The sequence below is a fragment of the Sphaeramia orbicularis genome, chromosome 24, assembly GCF_902148855.1.
Source record: "Sphaeramia orbicularis chromosome 24, fSphaOr1.1, whole genome shotgun sequence".
NCBI classification, from domain to species: domain Eukaryota; kingdom Metazoa; phylum Chordata; class Actinopteri; order Kurtiformes; family Apogonidae; genus Sphaeramia; species Sphaeramia orbicularis.
Genome location: NC_043979.1, coordinates 24,704,554 through 24,729,057, shown reverse-complemented (window position 1 = coordinate 24,729,057; position 24,504 = coordinate 24,704,554). Strand labels below are relative to the sequence as shown.

General features: G+C 36.9%; 1 protein-coding gene across 1 annotated transcript in view; it reads right to left on the bottom strand.

Annotated features, from left to right (window-relative positions):
* The window catches only part of fndc4a (fibronectin type III domain containing 4a), a 36,783-nt gene extending 12,605 nt beyond the window's left edge, over nt 1–24,178 (bottom strand). The window contains exons 1-3 of the mRNA XM_030129237.1: nt 23,263–24,178; nt 13,877–13,992; nt 10,625–10,829 (exon numbers count right to left, since the gene is read on the bottom strand). Coding sequence (XP_029985097.1) covers nt 10,625–10,829; nt 13,877–13,992; nt 23,263–23,338 — 397 coding nt within the window. The 5' untranslated portion in view covers nt 23,339–24,178. The remainder of the gene's footprint in view (nt 1–10,624; nt 10,830–13,876; nt 13,993–23,262) is intronic.
* Between the last annotated feature and the right edge of the window lie 326 nt (nt 24,179–24,504).

Here is a 24,504-nt window from a genome sequence, read left to right as displayed (position 1 = left end):
TGGCTCTGAATGTAAGACTGTCAGCTCTATTCGCATGATGGGAATTATGGAGTGGGGTCAATTGTGTATAGTCACGTTTTTTAGACTTGGGAGTGTGTATGGACATTGGAGTGTAGGTGGGCAATGAGGAGGAGTCTATAGTCTGTGCAGATGAGGTCTTCTGGCAGTAAAAATGTGATTGTAATTTATTAGTAACTGTAGTGGACTTCAGGGGACTTTATATTAAGTGGGACATATTCACCATTAATTACCTACAATACATATAAGTAGCATATTGTTTTTTTATTTGTAACTATAAAGCACTTAATGCATCATTCTGCTCCGTATACTCTATAACAGGGGTCTGCAAGCTTTATTATCAAAAGAGCCATTTTGCCCCCTCTTCCACCAAAAAAAATTGTCTGGAGCAGCAAAAAATACAGAGCTTATAAATGTTTAAAATTTTTGATCTTCTTTTACATTTTATCTGTTGCAACCACTGAACACAACAAACAGAAGGGCAGTGTGGAATGGATTCTGGAGTATGATTACTCTAAAAGTACAGAGTAAAAGTATTTTATAGTATTTGTGCTAATAGTATATGAAGTACTGATACCAAAAATACCAAATTCACGAGGTACTTATTGGAAAAAATTTTTTTATTCATCATTGAATTTAGTCTTAAAGCCTATTTCAGATGAAAAAACAAACACTTTTGGAGCTTGGAAGAGATTTTTGAGTATGATTACTCCAAAAGTACACAGTAAAAGTAGTTCATTGTATTTGTGCTAATAGTATATGAAGTGCTAATACCAAATATATCAAATTCATGAGGTACTTATGAGAAAAAATAATTTTATTCATCATTGAATTTAGTCTTAAAGCCTATTTCAGATGAAAAAACACACTTTTGTAGTTTGGAAGGGAATCTGTTGTAGGATTACTCCAAAAGTACACAGTACTCATACTCATACAGTCACTCTATGAAAAGTATCGCTATTTATGGAAATGTTTCTCTTTAAAACTCGATACTGCCTCCACAGTTCCCAGTTGTACTGCTCCATATTCTCCGTCTGGGTTCACATCCGCAAGCTCCCGGAAAACGGACAGATTTACATGAGTAATATACAAAGGACGGACAGAACCCTCCGTCCGTATCCGTCTGCGTCTTCAACGTAGAGCATAAACGAGCCTTACTTTTGTTGTCCGGAAGGCAGATTTGCTTAATGCAGCTCATCTACCGTAATTGTCGAAAAACGCTAGCGGCTGGCTTGACCACAGTAAAGGGAGCCATAACAAGGAGGATGAAGAGCCGCATTCAGCTCCGGAGCCACAGGTTGCCAACCCCTGCTCTATAACTACGCCACCATTTACACCTTTCCCTCAGTAGCCTTTAAATTACTTCTAATTTATGCAAACAATAAATCCTTATAAGTTAATATTACCACAAGAATTCTTATTCTTAACCCTGTAAAGCCTGAACCATTAAACCATTGACAGAAAATTCCACTTCTTTGAAACCAGAGCCTTTATTGGTCCTTCTGAACAACCCCAATTTATTTATTTATTTTTTTCAAATATCAATTTCCATGTATGATTTTCAATTTTGTATCGTATTTGATACATTGGGTCTCAAAGCTCAAATGTTATTATTTTTGAAACAAACAAAAAATGTAATATAATGCAAACATCTCTAACAAATTGGTAATTCCTTTTCAAAATTGGCAAAGTTCTGCCTCCTGACAATCTTGTAGTGTCACTGGAAAGGCCTCTGGTGCATGTATCTAATTGTATACATCAGGTTTTTTAACACAAAAAATATTGCACTGATCACATAGAGGGCTTCAAAACTCATGTATTAAATATGATACGTTTGGCATTATAGGGTTAAAAGCAGCGCTAAAATTGGGACATCCTTATAACAATAATAATAAAAAACAAACTTATTTGTTGGCTTCACAGAACAACAGTAAGCCACAGTTCACAAATAAGGAACTAGCATGTATTGCAAGATATTCCTTTGCATTAGGTGCAGTTTACCCAAAAGGTCCAACACCTATTGTAGAACCTTCTCCTAATGCTCCTGCTGCTTAGCCCCTAGCATCATATACTTTACCGTTCATCCCTAACTAAAGCTGCACATTAGGAGAGATGTACCACACAGATGCTGCAAGCTTTGCACAAACTTTCACAGGTTGGAAATTCTCACACTCATCATCATACTGGTGATGAGGATTATAATAGAAAAGAAATGCACGTCTGACAAAATTCATGCACAGATTAGAAAAAAAGTTTTGACTAAGTCCAGCTACAAGTAAAAGCAATAAAAAGAGAAGTTTGCTACATATTCCTGTCCTCTTTTTGCTTCTATTTAAGGATGTGATCTGAGTATCTTCTACCAGATTCTTCAGTACCATACCCTCTGTCTTCCTTTTCCATAGAGAGCTCTGCAGACCAGTTAATATCTGGCTGAATATTACACTCAAATGTCAGGTCAGAGCTAAGCCTGACCGGTTCTACTGCCAGTTTATTAGTCCAACATCTTCTCTATCTATTGCAGCTTGAACCATTCAGTAATGAACCACGCACTAACAAATGCACTTTTGTTTATGCAACAAATCAAGAACAAGTCCCTGTGTAGTTGATTTCTGCTGTACAACTGTCTTTCTCTGAGGAATGCTGGATTTGCATACTGGTAGGATATTTCTGGACACACTCAGTCTAGACAAAGACAACCTTTGCAGCAGAAATGTGAGTTTTATAGCAGCACATCACAGGCTGTTTCAGTAATGAATGTAATGTGCATTCTGAAGGATTTTAACGCATAACTTTTCCTTATTTAGAGCATGCAGGTGCATACAGTATACACAATGTATCTCTATGCATACAGAAGGGATTTTTCAGAGCAGATTGAATGAATGGAATTTGCAGATGACCTGAATACCATGTCCTTCTGCTGTATCATACATATTTCATACCGGTACCATGCTCAAATATGCTGTGTGATTCACAGCTCGTGGAGAATGAGGGAACTGTGGAGCCTCTGGTACAGTGTGTGTGTGTGTGTGTGTGTGTGTGTGTGTGTGTGTGTGTGTGTGTGTGTGTGTTAAGATAATTAGTCGACCTTCATTCTGCTCACCCCGAATCCCATGATGTTGTTTGTGGCTGTGTACTGTGTCGAGAAGCCGTGTAATAACACACCGGGGCTTGTGTACTGGTGTTGTAAAGATGCGTTAGAGACCGTGCCACATTTCACAATTACCAGACAGACGATGTCATGTACAGTAATTGAGGCAACTGAGGTCGACAGATATGAAAGCATCCCTGAGGAGCCATATTGGTGTGTTCTGTGTGATCTTGGTGTTCAGGATGAATGTCATTTTGTTTTCGAGTACCCTTTGTACTCACAACAACTGGGATTTGTTTTGCAATGTAATGCTGATATACTGAGTTGGCTTTTTAATAAAGAGAAATGTATTAAGCAACTATCTTAATTGATATTTTAATTGCTTCATCAGAGCAGCCTAATGTAAGTCATTACTTTCAATTACGGTCAGAACAAATGCTTCAAACTTGGCACTCAGATGAGAACAAGTTCACGCCAAGACTTATTAGTCATGTTAGAGTCCATTTTTCATTTTATAAATAAATATTGTTGAATTTCCAGAACTGAAAGGTGTTCTTGTTTAACACTACAGCCATTCGTATGTATGTTTTTAGTAGTGAGTTGTATTTGTGTTCTATGTATATTTTAGTGTGGATATATGGCAGAAATTTCTGTCTTTCTGTAGCAATTCTACTGCTTGGCCAGGACACTCTTACAAAAGCGATTATGTCAATAAGTCATATTTCCTAGTTAAATAAAGATCAAGTAAAAATTATTTGTACACATAAAGACTGGGGCACATTGAATTCAGTTGTTTCATTGCTAACAGGAGGCAAATGGTAATGATAAATGTAATTTAGCTTTATATTGTGATAAATATCATATCAATTAACCTATTAATAAACTAATATCAATAACCATTTTACTTTTTCTTAAGGGTTCATTTTATGTAAATGATTCAGAGTTAATGTTTTAATCATTAAATATTTTATGTCTTTTTGATATATTTGTCACATTCTGCCCATTAATCTTGACTGGTTTCTCACTGAGGAAGAAACTTTGGGCTTCATACTCAAAAGACATATTGATTTGAGAATTATTGTGATAATTATTGACAACAACTGGCATCAACATTTTTATGATGATAATATTTCAATTCAATGGAAATGGGAAGTCTGGTCAATTCGTATACTACATACATGCTTTTCTTTTGCCTTACTAGCCTACCTAGAACTTTTACCATTACTTTTATATATTTTTTATGTTATTTCATTAAATTATATATCTTACCATAATGCGCAATACTTACGCCCTATCACTGGTTATACTATATATTAGTCTAAATAAGCATTAATTATCCATAAATGTTAAAGTTATGTCACCGTATATGTATAAATATATATTTGTGCATCAGTTAAATAGAATAGAATAGAATAGAATAGAATAGAATAGAATAGAATAGAATAGAATAGAATAGAATAGAATAGAATCAACACAATAAAATAGACAATAGATACTGGAGTACACTAGGGTCATTAAACCACCAGATCCATTATTTAGTATTAGATCTGATAATTTAATTACTTTAAATAAAAGAAGTATTTTGTTTTTAGAAGTGAATAGTATACTTTTGTTTCTAACTTGTCAGAGGGAAGGCCAAGGTGAAGTTTCTGACTCAGCAAAGAGAATGTGGCATCTCTTTGAAGATTCAGAGTAATTGTGTCTAAGGGGGCCGCCTACCCAGTTAGGTTTGACTGCTCAAGGCATCCATCTTTTGAAAATATTTCTTTTTTGGTCTCACATGTGAAGCAGTCTGACAGCTCAAAAGGCAGCAGGTAAGGTTTCTCCACGTTTCATGTCTTAATAAGGGGAGTGAGTTACATAACATGATGTTTAGACATGTTTTATTGACTTTGAAATCACTGTTACATACGATGACATGCCCACTTTTATCACAGACCCCAGAAGGTAAGATCCAGACAAACACATACAGTGTAATATATCTCTGTAAATGACCATTTCTGTCTCAACCCTAAAAGACCTAATATGTAGTGACTTACAAATGATTACTTTTATCTTTATATAACCTTTTCCAAATGATTTACCACCATTTATACTAGTGCACTGAACCATGGGGATCCACGGGTTCTACATCCTGGACTTCATCATTGTCATTACCAAGGGTGGGATGCGAAAAAAAAAAAAAAAAAAGTGGGGGGGTGGTGTTTAAAATCCACGTTCCGACCCAATATCCCAGTCCCCCAGCATAGATATTTGTTGTGTATTCATGCATGCTGTACCACATTTGTCCAGCAGTCACCGCCAAAGCCTTCACATGATTCTGGGCATAGCAACGTAATTATAAGGCTATCGTATTCCATAATTACTAATATCTCCAAAAATATTAGTCCTATCAACTTGCCGTTTTTGCTAGTCTCTTCCTTGACCAAAAATACATATGTATGCCAGACTGTAGCAGTCAGCACTTTCTGGATTTTGTGTGATGCCTGAGACACACACACACATACACAAACACACACACACAGAGCCAACACAGACATTATCCTCTGCATTTCACAATTTTCAGTGAAAATCAGGTATTTTTGCATATTCATTTTACCAGTCGTGTAGATTAGGTGTGTCAAACTCATTTTAGTTCGGGGGCCACATTAAGCCTAATCTGATCTAAAGTGGGCCGGACCAATAAAATAATATAAATAATAGGATAAGAACTTATAAATAATGTCATCACCAAAGTTTTCTCTGTTTTTGAGTGAAAAAAGTAAAATTCCGTAATGAAAATGTGTACATCTACGAACTGTACTTGAACATAACATGAACAAATATAAACAACCTGAAAATTCTTAAGAAAAAGAAGTGAACTTTTAACAATATTACACCTTAGTTTATCATTTATACATGTGCATCACAGTGTACAGATCACAGTGGATCTACAAATACACAAAACATTTAGTAACAGACAGAATATTGGTACAATTCTACATACGTCTGTTAAGAAATTTCATATTGTTCATATTTGTTCAGGTTATTCACATTTTTTTGTAAAAAGGAAAGTCTGTAAATATAAACATTTTTGTGTAATTTTACTTTTTTTTTTTTTACACTTAAAAAAAAAAGACAAAAATTTGCATTTTTCATTATTTATAGGTTGTTTTGATTGTTTTTTACTGGTCTGACCCACTTCAGATTGAATTTACCTAAAAGGATTTTCACATCCTTGATTGTTAATATCTTCATTATAATTTTTGCATTTCACAAATTCATCCGAGGGGCCGGATTGAAACCTTTGGTGGGCCAGTTTTGGCCCCCAGGCCCCATGTTTGACACCTGTGATGTAGACGTTCAATTGAGCTCAGAGTAAATTCTAAAGAGAGAAACTTGAAGAAAAAGTGACTTCTTCCAACAAAATATATCGTCACCTGAAAATAAAAACGAGCTTCTACAAAAACTGACATTTATCAAACTACATGGATTTCATTGATGAATCAGTATTTCAGGTTTTATGTTCAATACAGAGCATCTGAACATCCAAATAAGACACATCTGATGCTGTTGAAATGAGGAGAAACTGCATTTTACTTTAATTATTGACATTTATTGATAGGATCACTGTTTCAAAAGTTAACAAGCATTTTAGTTCAGGAGATGATTCATGTCTTTTAGGGTTAAATGGAATCAAATCTTAAGAGAAACTTCACAATATTTTTCTTGCAGCTAGTTTTACACACTGTCAAACTACTAATCTGTTGTAACAAATCACAAAAATCTATTCTTAATACCTCTGCAAGTTTTGTTATAAAACCCTGTCTCTGCCCAAAGCAGAACATCTCTCACTGTTACACAGCCGGCACATAAATATATGTTCTAATTAAATGCTTTGCAGGGAAGTAATGGAATTGAGCTGGACTTAAAAAAAAAAAAAAGAAGCATGTATTGATCCTGGAAAATGAAATCCACGGCAGCTTAATGAAATTCAAATGATCCTGTATGCAACACATGGCATATATCTTGCGGGTGAATGTTTTATATGGAACAAAGGGGTTTTGAATCTGGCCAGAGCAGGTTTACATTCAGCAACGTAATCACATTATGAATGAGAACTGAATTGAGGGAAAAAATAAAAGCATTATTGATTTATAGGTATCATAGCTGTAGCTCTTTGGCTTTTGTCTGGTATCTACCTCAAATCAGTTTACTTTCAATAAGAGCCACTTGGCTGTGACAAAGGATTTCTTAAAAGGCTGTGTGATGTAGAAGCCAGCTAGATTAAAAAAGGCTTTTCAAGGTACAATGGTCAGCAGCAAAACCTGAATAAAAGAAGTCACACTAGGTTAAAGTGCATTATGGTTTACAGAGCGGAAAGTTATTTTAAGAGCAGCTCACAAACAAGACTACACCTTTAAGAAACACAAAGATTAATTTTCAGATGTGTGAATTAAAGGGGGGGAAGTGTCATGGAGGAGTACAATAGTGTGAAACAGCCGATGACTATGGACACTGTGTTCTTCTGTTGTCTGTTATCTATAAATTGAACATTTCTTTGCTCCCTGAGGACAGTCCATAGTAACAGTCCATGAGGGTTTTTTATGAGCTCATTTATATTCTAGTAGCGATACATTTAGGACGCAATGAGAGAAAATTAGTTTTATAACCTAATTACATATCATCATCATAACTACATGACCTAATTCTGTTCTTTAGACTGGGATAAATGGTTGGTGAAAATGAGTCATTTTAAACTCTGCACTTGAAACTTTTAGTGTTGGCCCAGTAATTTTCACACACCTTTTACCTACACTTAATACCCATTTGAGGACTGTTTCTCAAAAAGGATAGACTTATATATTATTCTGTACTTAGATACTATTAATAATTTAAGGGACACGCCACTGTTTCACTTAACTTCAGTGTAGATATGTTTAACCTTTCATAAATGATTTATGACCATTTATTATAATGTTTTCCTCTGAATTTTGCATTTTTCACACAAAATATGTTTTGTTTTGGGGTTTGTTTTTTCTCAGTATTTAAGTTATCCAGGGTTTCTGCAGGTATCAGCAAATCTAATTTAATGCTTTTTAATGCCCTTTTTAATGCCCTTTTTAATGCCAGTTTAAACAAATTTAATGCCCATGTCCAACTACAGATACAGTTTTATATACAGTTTTATGTTTTGACAGGTTTTAACCAGGTTCTAAATAGTTCCTCCTCCAATCACTTCTGCTGAAACTGGCATTTTCCCATTTTTCCAGCATTTGCTAGTATTCCCTCTGCTCTTTCACCACAGCATGAGCTCACACACAGCACGTTGCATTCCAAGCATCCGGTGTTGATGACTTTATGTATCGGCCATAAACAATAGCCAATTAAAGGGTTCCACCTGTCAATCACACTATACTTTCACCAAAATTATTAAATGTTTATATAATCAAAATAAATTGTGAAAAACAAAGCTTTTTTTTCAATCAAGTGTATTACATTTTTGAATGCCTCTGGAGATCAAATTTAATGCTTTTTAATGCCATTTAAGGCTTTAACTTTCAGAAAATCAATTTAATGATTTTTAATGCTTTTTAATAACCTACAGAAACCCTGTTATTGATCATGTAGATATTGATAAACGGTCAGGGTAAATTCAAAGGTTGTTATATCAGAACAGATAAATTGAAGAAAAGGTGAGTTTTTCAGCAGAATATATCATTACCTGGACATTAAACAAACATCTACAATTACTGTCATTTGTCATAGATTTTATTGGTGAATCAACGTTGCAGAAATTTACAGTGTTTTCATGTTCGCTATGGAAAAAAAGAATACATCTGATAGTGCTGAAAAGCTGTGAAACTGCATTTTACCTGAATTATTTAAATATAATGAAAGGAATAGTGTATCAAAAGTTATTAAATATTTTAGTTCAGTAGATACTTGTGTACCAAACAATGTGTGTATTATGCAAGTCATTCTATCCCCTATACACACACACACACACACACACACACACACATAATTCGGACTCTAACTTTATCGACAGTAAAACACTGTCAAAAAATGTATTCAGATGATGAAAAACATTAAAACAGGAAGTGAGTAATAAACTGGACAAGAGTTACACAAAGAAACTGATGTGATTGGACTTTTGAACTGGAGCGTGACGAGTCAGCAGTGTCGGCATTAGATTTATGGAAAACTGACACTGATTCCTTCTACACTGAAACCCAAACAAACTCACACAAATTAATCTCATCCACTGAATGGGCTGTTTTTCTGACCTACTTGGATGACTCATGGGGCTGCAAATCCTGATTAATGTTCCATAGTGAATCTTTTCCAATTCTTAAAAAAGTAATAAGACATAAAGTGTTTTCAATCCTCAGCGCTTTGTCCAGATATTGACACTTTCTAAAATCCAGTGCTTTTTAACTGAAAAATAAGCACATAAACAATATATTTAATGTTTTAATTAATGTAAAGCAACAGAAAAGCAGCTTCCCCCCACAGTATGTATTAACCTAATGAGCAGCGGTGTTGAACTTGAACTTGAAGTAGTTTCTCTGTCTTTCACCGTGGCCAATCTTGCCAGCTTAACTAATGGTATCCAACCTGAGTCAGCTGAAGGGAAACATTTATGAATCACTTGCATCAGCACATCCCATATTCACAACCAAGACCAGCCCATAAAATCACAGAGGAAAATATGTTCAAAGTATCCGGCCAATGTCAAATATAAGCTTCCATTATTTTAATTTATTAGCTTCATCCCACAACCATGAACACACTAATGCAGGACAAGTTAGAAGAGGAATTGACTACATAGCGTGGACTGTAACTACATGTAATAGAGAGCAAATTACTTCTTTTCTCATTCTTTCCTCACTTTAAGAAACACTACTGAACACATTCTGCTTTGGTTACGGTCTTCATATTCCTCCAGCTCATAAGCGGAGCCAAGAAACTGAATCTGAGGTGTTTTAAAGTGTGTGTCAGAATCCTGATTAGGCACTCGGAGTGATATAGAGTTGCATAAATTCATAGAAGCTTGCCTGCAGCCATGCTTGAAGAGACTGTCAATAATGAATTGGTGTCTGGGAGAAAATAAACCTGCAAAAGCTTCATGAGAACCCCCAGAGAGAGGCTGTGAGAGGAGGCTTCAGGTTACTTGCACTTACAGTATGTGGGCACAGGCTTTTATTATACCTCATTTCCAAAGTCAGGGGGCTTAAAAGCATTCAGTAGTCAGAGGACACTTTAGTGCAATGGTGGGAAAAATATCTGTGATGGGTTTCTCAAGTTCTGCCTCAGGAAGAGAGCTGTGGCAGTACATGTAGAATTAAAAACAACACATTACGTTGCATAACAGTCAGACTCAACACTGTGTAAACTTCTAACCCTGTCATCTGTCATTTTGACGCGGAATATCTCTTAAACTCTATCCTATTTACAAGTCGTACATTGTAAATTACTAAGTAGAAATGCTAACATAAAGACATAAAGGCTAAACATGATCCTTCAAGAACTTACCTTGATTGGAGCTGTTGGAGGGGAAGCGGTCTGTCTTCTTCAGGGTCCTGAAGTGGACCTTCTTGCTTGCTTGGCTCTCCCCATAAAGGCCAATAGACTGGACCTGGATGATGTAGTCAGTCTCTTCTTCCAGGTCCCAGAGGACACAGGAGCGGCTGGTGGTGTTGACCTCTCGAATGAATCGCTGCATGTGTCCATCTTGTCTCTGGAGATAAGATGAAGATCATACAAAATAAGAAAAGATAGTGATAAGATAAGATAAGATAAGATAAGATAAGATAAGATAAGATAAGATAAGATAAGATAAGATAAGATAAGATAAGATAAGATAAGATAAGATAAAATGACATAACATTTAACAGACATTTAACAATGACTAGATAAATGACTAGAAACATGTATAAACTCTCAGTCACATACACATAATATTAAAAATTATATAATTAAAAAAATATATAAATGATAACAGAGAGTTATTAGTGAGATATGAAAATGACTAAAATGGCAAATAAATATGAAATATATCTGTCATATGTAGAAACTGTGATGTTTTAAGTGATGGAAGATGGTAGAAGAGACAATAATAATAATAATAATAATAATAATAATAATAATAATAATAATAATGCTCAAAAGTCTGACGAAACAAGGTGATCCTATGGTATAGTGCAGCAATTCCCAAATGTGTTGAGGTTGAGATCCAGAGATTTTAGTGCTTCCTCAGAAACACCTTTAAAAAATTGAAATTACTGAGGTCTCTCTTCAGTACTTCATACAACTTTATTTATCTATAGAATAAAAACCAAGTGGCCTCTGTGTGTGTGCATGTGTGTGTGTCTCGGGAATCACACAAAATTCAGAAAGAGCTGACAGTTGCAGTTTGGCATACTTATGTATTTTTCATTAAGGAAGACAATAGCAAAGACAACAAGTTGATAGGGCCAATGTTTTTGGAGATATTTGTAATTTTGGAATACAATAGCCTTATAATCACCTTGCTATGCCCAGAATGCTTTGGCAGTGACTGTTGGACAAATGCAGTACAGCATGCATGAATACACAACAGCATAAAAACTACCACATCTAGAACCCATGGATCCATATGGGTCAATGCACTAGTTTACTTTTATTTTACCAGGTAAGTCAGTTCAATTGACAACCAGTTCTCATTTATAGGCAGCAGTCAGATGCAAGATAATATAGTAAATATACAATTCACCTGTTATTTTATTACAATTATTATACATCTTCCTCGGTAAACACAGATACAACGCTTCATGCAGTGAAAGTCATAAACAATACTGTGTTGACTACACAACCTTCTCTGTCAATGTTTTACAGATTTTGTCTTTAAAAAGCAGTTAAGTAGTGATGAATCACTCCCTGAAATCATAAAAAGTGGAAAAGAATCATGTACCTATAAATGGGGCATGGCAATGTGAAATAGAGGTGACCAACCAGAAAATGTTGAAAGAGCTGGAGAACCACATGCTGACTACTTTATTATATTAACAGTTGGCACTTCATTTGCACCATATGGAGCCTTGACTGGAAATTGAAACGTTGCGTCGTCAAAATTCTGATTAGTTTTGAGTGAAAGTACCTTGAGACATAAGCATTCAAAGGCACAGACATTTCTCTTTGACCTTTAAGATTGTTATAGGAGCTATCAGGACTCAGAGCTGTAAGAGTTATTCGTCTTCTCAGCATGGAGAGCCCTCTGCCTTGTACGCTCTCAAGCCCATCCACACTTGAAGTGGCTTTATGCCAGATGTCTTCCCATGTGTTTTTATGGCCCTACTTGACTGAGATATCTGATAAAAATCTCATTAGTCTTTTTACACAATGACTAATACAAAGATTAAATCACTATACACACTAAAGTCAATTACCAGATGTGTTCAGATTCAGCTGTGTAGAATGATGAACAGCATTAAGATGGGACGTGACTGACATATTTGCTTTTTTATTGCTCATGAATTACTTAAACCAAGAATATGATTACAGTAACATTTGGTTTCAAAATTCAGCGTTAGCATTATTATTTTCTCTATTTTAAGGTTTCTCTTGATCCTAGCACAGCAGTTTGGCAGCCACATACACAGCTCTGCATTCAGACTGCAACCTTGTTTTCTCTTGACAAATCAGTCGTGCCAAGTTTTATTTTGATTCCAGGCTTGAAGGCAGCATTTATTCAGCTTTTTTCCATGCAAAACAAAGATTTAAGGGCTCCCTGAGAATATACATTCAGACAAAACCACATCTTTATTCACACAGTATCTTGTGCAAATGTGCTGCTCTGTATGCCATGTGAATTCCAGACACAAACTGAGAACTATTTGTTGAGCACACAAATGCCAAGTGAAATGCCATTTCAATGCCTGAAAATGTTTCTTCGGTAGCTCATACCCATTTTATCTCACAATGGCTGTACAAGCTGGATTTCAGGTGTATTTTTCTTACTACATAATAGCCACTTTTACACAGAGATCCTGGAAAAAAGGCAAGATAGTGATCCCACCTTTTTTCCACCATTGACCGATTTCCACAGCCAAGACAAAGGAGTAACAGAGGTGAGACAGGCTGGACTTTTACACAGCGGACCTGTGTTCTGGAATCAAAGGGGCGGTGATGCAGCACAGCGTACAGTGTGACATAAAACTTGCGGGTTTATAAATAGCGGTGTTGCTAACCACTCCAGAGTTGGCCCGTGTTTCATAAATGTTAGCATGGATAGAGTTCTCCGCCCGAAGTGACAACAGCTTGCAGATCTCGGCGTCTCCCCAGTTTGGCATCTTTCTGGTTGTGTTGATATGTTTTTTTACTGTACATGGCCCATACTCATTTTTAAATCCCCCCAACGCGGGGGTCGCACATGCAATAAGTCATCAAAACGACACCTTGGTTGCAGAACAAGAGGTGTTCCTTTTACATAGCGTTCCAGAATCCCGATTCCACCTTTATTGTGACTCTGTTACTACCTCCAGAGGCATTACAAAGCCATGATAAAGGTGGGACCAAATGATACCCTCATTTCATTTAAACAATGTCATTCCAGAATAAAGGTGAAATATTCCCGTAACAGAAGTGCTGTGTATAAGGGGCTACTGACTGCCTGACTTGCCCAAAATGTCAACACAACATAGTGAGGGCTCCTTGCCAAACTACAAGTGTTTGTTTTGCCAGACTCTTTTTTTTTTCAGTTTGTCTTTTCACAGTCTTGATGGTTTCAATAAGGTGTTTAAGACTTACTTGTTGTGAGATTGAGAAGCCAATTATTGTATCTCCTTCTGGAACCTCCCAGGACACAGTTGCAGAGTCAGACCGTAGGTGCAGGACAGATACATTGACAGGAGCTGGTGGCCGATCTGAAATAAACAATAGAAATGGGATTTAATATGCAATGGATCTGTTAACAGCACTTGTGTCTACTCAATGCACCTGAAACCTTCAAATATTTTGTTGGCAGCCTTGAGTCACCAAGGTTGTTTGCTTAGACCTGAAAGGAAAATTGATTTTTTGCTCTAAAAGTACTTACTGTCAGTTGTGTGGATGCATCGACGACTCTAATTAGAAAGTACAGAGGCATCATGGGACACCGTAGCAAGAGCAAGAGGGGCATAAGCATTTAGAGCGCAGACCTTTTGGCCTATTTTTATAGTCTCATTATTAGCCCCCGGTATCAACACTCAGAGGAGCATAGCATTTCATCATGTGATTATGCAGTGGCTTTACGGAGGAAAATAGCTTCAGCGTGAAGTGTTCTGTCACTGCCAAGTTACTGTTCTGTTTAATAAGCTGCACTACGCTGAGCTGATGACCTTCGACCTTTAAAACATTTCATTTCAATCTCAACAGTCATATTTCTTTGCACTTGATCACTCTATTCAGTCAGTAGCATACAATGCTGGTCCAAATAGGAAGGTTCAGTCAGTGTTTTCTAATGAACGTACAACCCCATTTCCAATTCCCTCTCCAGTTTGAGCGTTGCATAAAATATAAATAAAAATAGAATGCAATGACTTGAAAATCTCCTAAACCTCTATTTTATTCACAATACAACATAGAAAATTGTGGGATTTTAAGACCAAAAATCACCACTCTGAGACAAGGTGCTCAAAAAAGAAATGCTTTGTTTATTTCAAGGCTTTATTCAGCTCACATAGCAACCAAGGACAGTCGGAGTACGAGGGAAGATCTCTACTGACCAAACAATGAGAAGACACTTTTTCATCCAAAAGTTGCTGTCAGACATTTACTGTACGTATTAGAGAAATGATAACAATAACAGTTCACACATATGACATATAAGATGAGAATATCACATTTTTGATACAAAGAACAATCACACTACAGGACATACAAAGACCATGACACATTAATGTAAGACTAATCAGTAATAACAACACAACTGGGACACACAGCAGTTTTGCTACACACCTGATCAAAATTTTAAGATCAGTTGAAAAATTACATGAATTTACATTTTGCACTGTTGGATCTTCAGAAGGTCCTAAGTAGAGTGTCAAAATACAAAAAGAAGAAATGGGAGTGAGACAAAAAAAAAAAAAAATCAAAATGACTGTCTTACTGCGTCCAACCTCAGCAACGATGGTGAGTTGCAAGAGGCCTTTCTTCTGCATCCCAACAATCTGACCACGTTCAAAGACACAAAGCTTTTTAGCATTTGCCATCAGGAAGTCATGACAATGTGAAAACTTGACAGAAAATGACACTGAATCCACACTTTTGGGCAGATTTTGGTTTTCAAAGGCTTTGGCCTTAAACTTTTGATCAGCTGATCAATAGCCTATTTCAGTTTACTTGTTGTTTTCAATAAATTGCTTACTCCAAATTTTTTTTTTTTTTTTGTCTCACTCCCATTTCTTCTTTTTGCATTTTGAAACTCTACTTAGAACCTTCTTATGTGGTGGCTCAGAGGTGCAACAGCCTAAGAAATTATCCACTATAAGAAAAAAAAAGAGATTGTGATTTATTTAAAAAGAAGTATCTGAAAAAAATAAATGTACCCCTTAAATAGAAATTCACTTGCATGGAAAAACAAACTATCTCCAAAAAAACAAAAAAAAAAACCTTTTAATAAAAAAGTAATTAGTACAAAGAAATAAAATAAACTTGTTTGATTTTAAAATAACTTTATTTTTAGCGCACCAACCTCCACTTTTGGTGGGTTACTTCCTTAGCATTAGCCACATTAACTGAAAGCCTTAAAAATTTTCAGCCTATGCTTTTATTTTTTGTGGTATCCTTAATTTTAAAGCAAGGGACCTTTCAGGGTAACCCCCCCCCCCCTTAATTGAAAAGGTGGAGGATGTTTTCTTTTCTTTCTTTCTTTCCTTTCTTTCTTTCTTGATGAACCTTATTTAAAAAGCGAAGAGGTTTTCTTTTTTAGGCATATGAAGTTTTATATTTTCAAACACTCTTTTTTTGATAAATGTATAATTTTTGATGTTGCTTAATTTTATTTTGAAACACTTTTTTGTAGAAGACTTTTTTTTGAGGAGAGTATTTTATTTTAAAAATCATACAAGTTTATTTAATTTCTTTGTACAAATTCATTTTTTAATAAAAGTTTTTTTTAGGAGATAGTTTATTTTATTTTATTTTTTCATGCAAGTGCATTTCTGTTTAAGGGGTACATTTATTTTTCAGATACTTCTTTTTAAATAAATCACAATCTCCTTTTTTTCTTGTAGTGAATAATTTTTGAGCTAGTGCCCTTCTGGGCCACTGTATTCTTAAGATCCAACAGTGCAAAATGTAAATTCATGCAATTTTTCAAATGGTCTTAGAAATTTGATGAAGAGTGAATCCGATGAAACTGAAAAAAATGTTATCAGTACTCAGTTCATAAGCCTGCATCTGTGATGGTATGGGGGTGCATTAGTGCCTATGGAATGGGCAGCTTGTGTGTCTCTAATGGCACCATCAGCTAACAGGTAGATACAGGTTTTACAGAAACACATAATCCCATCTAGACAACATCTTTCTAAAGAGAAGACCTTGCATATTTCAGCAAGAGAATGTTAAACCACATACTGCATCTATTACAACAGCATGGCTTCACAGTAGAAGAGTCTGAACTGGAGCTGAACTGGCGTCACAGTCCAGTTGAAAACCTTTCACATATCACAGAACAATAAAAATGACAAAGAAGACCCAGGACTGTTGAAAAGCTAGAACATTCCTCTCCCAAATCCCCGGCAACTTGTGTCCTCAGTTCCAGATGTTTATACGCTGTTGTTTAAAAAAGAGAGGATGATACGCGGAGGTGATGATAATTTTTTTCCCATTCTCTTAAATTTGCCTACTTTCCTTGATTTGAACTAAAAGAGCTGTATTTTTTACTTCTAGAGAAATATCTAAAAAAAAAAAAAAAAAAAGTCTGTCACCTTGATGTATCAGCCTTTTTAAAGCAATCACCATCTCTATTTGATGTCTACACCCCCAGGACAGGGTTACGTTTCTTCACCCCGCCACTTTTGCAGCCATCTATCATGATTTGGTTGCTGGTGGACACACTGATTGAGAAGTGGGACAAAGGCATTGAGAAGCAAGAGGCAGGAGAAACAGAGGGTGACAGATCTAATAGAGGGCTTGTACGGCTTTACAGTCTCCAAGCAATCGCACTGTTCAGATGGATAGGTGAGATGGGATTGAGTGGGCAGACGAGGACCAGGAGGCTGTCCTCGGGGCTTTTGTTGTTAATGTGGGTCTAATGGACCTTATGTGTTGTCACAGAAAGTAACTGATGCAATGTGGATAGGGGTAAATACGCTGTCAGATATGTGAAAAATCATTAATAGTTTTTCTTGGGAGTATAAGAAAAAGACAATAGTGTATGATACGTTCAGTTCAAGTGTGTTGTACTGATAAAGAAATATTTCCACTTCATTTCAGAGGATTTGATTTAGTTATCAACCGTAAGAGTTTTTAGGTTGTGTAGTTCATTTGTAATTCAGAAGCTTTTTTTAATGCATGGGAAATGGACATAATAAGCCATAGTGTTATAGTCCTAAGATGAAAGTGCTATAAGGACAATAATTGATTCAGAAAGTGCACTTTGGAGAAAAAGATGACAGACAAAATGACAAAATTGAGCGCTACTTTGAATGATTTGTCGTTTCCTTGCCTACTCTGCCTCCTGTCCCTCGCCTCTTATCTCTTTGTGACATTCTTCTTATCTTTGTCTTACTCTCTCTTTCACTTCTTGTATTTCTGTCCGCCTTATCTCAGAGACAATCACTGATGGCCTCTGTGTTCAGTGCAAAAGGTGACATTGAAGCAGATCGCGGGACCCTCAGGTCAGACGTGGCTATCAGTCTCAGCCTCGTCTGGTTGTTTCAGGCATCATGAAGCATGAGGTTCAAGGTCAAACAGGCAAGCTCAGCCCCTCAGGCTCATAGATTGGTTCCTATAGAGTAATGCTTAGCCTGTGAAAGTGGGTGTCAGAGGAAATTAATGTTTCGACTGTAAAAAGAGCAAGGAGAAAAGTGGGCTTGGTAGAGGTGGAATCCACAGGTTGAGAGGTTATATCGGTCTCATTTTAGTTGTTTAATAAGAAGCTCCTTATTGGAACGTGTTAAAAGAAAGATGCAAGGTAGGTAAGAGGAAGGGGAGTCATGTTTGGTATGGATTGTCCTTGTTTTTTTTTTTTAGAGATGTGAGAAATTACTCAGATAAATATGTAAATGAATGGTACCTGTGTCCTTGTGAGTTCTTAGTGTCTAAATTTACCAAATTTGGGTCATGATATTTGTGATCATGGAAATATTTATGCAATATTTAGGTCAGAAACTTCAGATATAAAGCAGTCATATTGCTTTGCCATACCAGAATGACACTTTTTTCATTATCTCACAGTTTAAACATATTGCAGCGAACAGCCTTGCATCTCTAAAAGCCACACAGAAGCCTTAGATAGTGTAACTGTATTATCCCCAATACACACAGATATCAAGGATGATTCATTTGTTTTAGTAGAGATACCAGTTGGAGCGCTACAGTTACCAAGTGAACACCATCAGGACTTGATTGCCATCAGCATGTGTCCTGCAGTGCACGCTGAGGTGCAACATTTATCTAAGGCAGGACACATTCATTTCTCTTCACACTCGTTGTCCTTTAGGTAATGGGGGTTACAGACAGCTATGCATGGGCAAAAAACCAGTCACTAACCATGATGCATTGTCTGCGGGTCATTTATTCGTGATGGAGCAAGTGACAATTCAGCTGAAGCAGGCTATGAATCATCACTAATGTATAAGTGCCCTGTCCCTATATATGATATTGTTTCCATTACAGGCAGGTGAACAGGACAAGTATATTCTCAACTTCAAACACCTGCTGGCAAAGGTGACATTGTGCAGCGTAGAGTAAAAATAATCGAACAAGCAGAGGCCAACTAAATCTAACACAGCTGTATATATCCGTTTAATATTTCAGAAGCCTCTAATAAATAAGATGGGCGACTTTGAAATTTCTGATATCTAATCCCTCTGGGTAATGACTTATTGGCCAGGCAAGTGAGCAGAAAACAGATTACCCTTCCTCTGTGATTATCTAATGCAAATATTTTTATTGATATACAGTCCAAGCTCGTTGGAGTTTGTTTGATGTTCCGTTCTGAGGTAATAAGTGTCATTGTGGACACTTAAATATTTGTTGTCGGCCACGTGTCCCGAGCAGCTCTACTCCACACAATGTGTTATGTAAGATCTGAAATCAAACAGCAATAGGTCACAGCGGTTGATGCATGTGTCATTGAAAACAAATGGTAAGACCCTCTTGGGATGTGGGCACACTGCCAGAATGAATCATAGAGTATAGCCAAAAGCCCAGCGCATTAGCTGCTCCCCATCTACGCAAAGTGCACGGGGAGATAGTAAAATTGCGGGTGGATCTCTGAATGGCCGACAAGCCTCTTGGAACAGAGCCCAATTAGAGCCACTTAGGCCGTGACATCATATATTTTGGCCTCTGTATTTGCTTGTGAAGCATAACTGTGGGATGCATGAGCAGCATATATTTTTTAGTACATAAACGTTTTTCAAGACTATTTTTATGGGCATTTCTGCTTTCTGATGATACTGATAGTAGAGAGAGACTGAAAAATCAAAGTAAAGATGAAATGCAGTAAAGGTTCTCACCCAGATTACTCATATGTTTAAGTGCCTTCTTTTATATGGTGTGCCCCAGAACATGTTTTCTATTTGTAAAACAGTCTGCTGCTGTCAATTAATTGGTATTTTGACTAAACAAAAACCGAAAAATTTGGATGAGGAGTCCTTTTTTCTTACCAAGAGCAGAAAATGACTGTGGAAAAAAAAAAGACATTATTATTTAATTTGATGCTTCCAAAACTCGAGTTATACCCGACTGTTTGTTTTTCATTTTGACACATGAAATAGCTCACTGGATGACAAGAATATTGAGCAAATAAAAAAAAAAAAAAGATCTCTTCAATTCATGACATTTTGAAAGCTCGCAAAGCATTTGTGAGCATATGTTGAGTCTAGGAGGCAAACACATCTATGCATTTGCTTAAAATGTGTGAAAGCAGAGTCAGCGCTGTGTTTTATTTGGCTCTGCTTCCTTGCACATCTGAGATAGGAGACAGAAGATGTCATTACTTTATTTTACAAACAATATCAAGTGTGACATGAACGAGCTCATCTCATTATTCCGTGAGCATGAATCATCCAAGTGTTTGATCAGCGTAGTAATGACTGCGATAATACTTCAGTAGGTGCGTAATGCGCATTGCTTCAAACGTATCTAAAAGGCAAAACGCTGTGATTTCCCAGAATTATCACTCGTGTTTCAGTCTCATTTAGCTCCCGGCTAGTGACGTTTTGAGCAGTTAGTTGAAATGTAATCCTTTTCTAATATTTAGAAGTGGATTCCCCGTGTGTGCATTAAACTATAATAAAGGCAATAACTCAGAGCAAGGGGCTTGATTTTTGATCTGCTGCCATTGAACAGCTTCATCTGGATGCCTTTTAAAGCAAGTCTAAATGTTCTCTTGTGCACAGCAGGAGACTGTCACACAGCTGCTTGACTGGCCCCGGTGTTGCAAATCTCCCGGTAGTAGGCCTCTTAAGCAATGTCGTGCTGGTTTTAACTCAGCAGCAGCACTCTCAGCCCCCGTACCATTGAGGACCATTTTGTTGTTTCATCTCTGCACTGCATTAGCATCTGAACTTGACTCCAAGATTATTTTCATTTCCTGTCTTTATGCCACAGTTAGTGCTATGTGGGAGCCATGACTTCAAATGATCTTTTCTTAAAGCTACTGGAATGGGATACGTTTTGTGCAGCAACATCATAAATATTTCTAAATAAAGTATAAACCATAACCACTTGTTCAGCCAGGCGTGGAGTCCTGTGCTTTTCCGTTTGTATTTCATCACCTTTCTACTGTAGGGGCATTTACTTTCCTTTACTTTTGGTGCTTTATCTACTCTTTCAAACCCAGAGGCTGTGAAACAGCAGTGGTACCACATAGGACCAGGTGCCAATCTAAGGTTAATGTAATCACTGGCAAAGGCCTGAGGCATTTTAACTGCAGACTAACACTGCTTAATCATCTCATAAATGTAAACTCTAGCATGCACTAAAGTACAGGAGCAGATTTATAATGTAAATCATGGTTGTAACACTTGTTTTACCAGCCACACAGGGCAGGGTGTTGGTTCATTCCACAGACGTGATCATTAAAACAGTGGGGTGAAAGTTACAACTGAAATAAATTCTGCTAATAAATAATAGATTTATTTATATAACAAAACATCCACTGTAACATGTCAGCAATGTGACAGGGGATGGAATTATGGCAACATGAGCAAACCTTGGCCTCACATTCAGCTCTATTACAAAATGTCTATTTGTCAAAAATGTGTCACCAGGTTTATAAACAGCAGATTGCCAATTTGAAGAAGGATATGAGCCCAGCCATCCAATAAATCCAATATATCATAATTCACATTTGTTTAGAGTCTAAAGCACTGGTTGAGCCTAATATGAGATTAATTTTCTGGCATGATTGTTTTTTCAGACTGTGTAAATATGAATACAGACAGCCTAGCTAAAATATTTCACTCAAGTCAGACTGGAATGACAAAAATCAAACAGTCTGGTGTCCTCGTCCTGTTTGACTTAGACAGAAGGCATCAGACTTTTCTTCTTGTTAAGATTATTCTGAGTTTCCTCAGTTGTATTTGAAGCTCAATACTGTGGACTGGATACTACGTACATTGAAATACTGAAATACAGACCTGTGCTGTGTAGATTATTCTGACACTTTAATCTAGAGACAAACATACTTTGACTTTTTATTAATGGATGAAAGAAAAACTTAAATTAATAAGAAGAAATATCAGGGGATGTAAGAAGAAAATGCATTTATTATGTACTAGAGTTTAACCAACCTTATATCATTTAAATCGTAAACTCTTTGAGCAAATTCAACTTCATTGTCACCTTTTTTTTATATTATTGGAAAGTTTCTTGCCAACCTTGCCAGAAACCTAAGAGCAATACATTTAATTAAGACTTCTCAATGAAAGGCATGTCTCAATGAGTCCCAGTTTCATTGTATGCATTGAAAGGCCAGAATGCATTCAACACTTTCATTTATTTATGAGTGTCATGTTTGGTATTTTAATGTCAACTTTTCCTGCTCCTGACAGCCTCATGCGTAACTCCACTGAGATCACAGATGCTCCTGCGTCTTACATGTCAGAGCTGAACATAACAATACCTTTGAATATTTGTCTCAGACCGACTGAATGCACACCCACAGACACAGTGAAATGCCAATCAGATTCTGTCAAAGCACTATCTCATGTACGACTCAGTTCCCTTGAGAGACAAGAAAAGAAGACACAGAGATAGACAAGAAGATAAAGAAACAGCAAAACTCTAGATGCATGCAGAGATGGAAAGAAATAGATCTAGAAATTAACATGGACTAATGTTACCTTAATACAATGCAAACACAGGTGATCTCCATCGTGTACATACCATATAATGCAGAGGAAGCAGTGTACCACACAGACTGATTAAGCAACGCCAGGACTCTGCAACTGGTGTTTAATTTAGAAAAGAGAATGACCTGGGGTGTTTTAGCTTCTTATGGATGCTTCAGGAATGGAATTTGCTTCATTTAGTCAACAATTCATAAAGTATTTGTCAAGTACCTAACGTAAAACAGTAGCAAAAGGCTGAATTTGACAATAGTGTGCATTTTTATTGTTTTAGACTTTTGCTGGCATTGCATAAATTATTTTTAGTGAATACAAATATATGGAAGCAGATCTAAAATAGAACAAAATAAACCATTCTTGTTTTGAATGGTTGCAATAAAGCAAGCAAAATGAAATAATTATGATAATGTTATTACTTTAAAAAAATCTTGAATTCTATGTTAAATGTGACTAACGGGTGGTGTTAGATGAGCTGCATGTCACATCAAAACGAAGGAATAGAAATTATCATTAAAAATGTTAGTTTAATGTTGTTAATTGTGTCTGTGTTTAAAAAAGCCCCATGACTTTTCAGTGTTTTATCATACTTTACTAATAAAGTGCAGAATATTGAATGTGACTCTTACTTACTTGCTCCTACTAAGAACATGTCGCTGCCAAAAAGCAACAGGATCACAGAGTTGACCAAAACAAGCAGACGAGCCATGTCTTGGAGGAGATGTTGTCGCTCTTCTTGGATTAAAACGCTGATTTCCTATGCTTGAAGAGAAACTAAAAGCTTGTAGTTCATCTTGATAACATGTTGGGATTCCACATGAATGAATGAACGCTTTTCATTGAAGGGTTTCTGACTGAATCGGCCCCGAGCTGGTCACTAAACAGATGACCAGTGAAAGTACGTAACAATCGATGTCTTCAGAAACATTTTTCCCGTGCTGAAGCGGATTCTTCATTTCTGGTTTAATTCCACAAGTCCTTCACCCATGGTCTCCTGCAGATTGAGTGATCACAGGCAGGTCTGGTGTCTGACTAAATCGCGTGGATAAAACTGTGAGCTTTTCACATCCTCCTGTGGATCATCGATCATCGGTGTTCCGAGAGCTCAGGTATGAACAGGTCGCAGAAAAGATGACGCTCACAGGGTCGTCGGTCCACGCACCGGACTGAGGGGACGCTGTAGGGCGATTCAGCACCGTGGACAGCGCCTAAGTTTGGTGTCAGCTCTGGCGCACGGAGCCTCAGTGTTTACGTCTCAGACCTGAATGTAGTTATTCATTCACGAGGGTTGGGCATCCTGCAGTTGTTTCTCGTGGCTCACAAACAGCCTTTAAGACCCCTGGTTTCTGCCTTGAGGCTTTTCAGATCTAGTATGCGCGCAGTATAGCGTGATTGATCCTCCACGTGTCATCAGAGGAGGACGGCACAGCTCTTAACGCCTACCTGAGCTGCAGCCGCAACATGTGCACAGTCAAATGCTTCTTCAGATTATTATTGTGCAAGTTGATATTTAGACAAAGACTGAACCAGGAAGCAACAGGGGGATTTTTCATTATTGTGCTCTTTTTTTTTTATCCTTCCTGAGAAAATCATTCATAAATACAGCACAAACCGTTTTCTTTAGTCGGTATTAGTGCTTATTCCTTTGCCCCTGCAGCAGGTTGATGCGGCTCTCACGCATCATCATACACTGCGGAGCGCAGAAGACAACCGTGATATCAGGAAGATGAATCATGTTGATAAGCTGAGTGCATTGCCTCATGGGACAAGCGTCCACGTCCGACTGCTTGCCTGTAAGGGCTCTGACTGCAGCCACACGCAGGATATTGTGGTGTTGAATTTGACACAGTGGACAAGTCATCTAACGCGTGCATG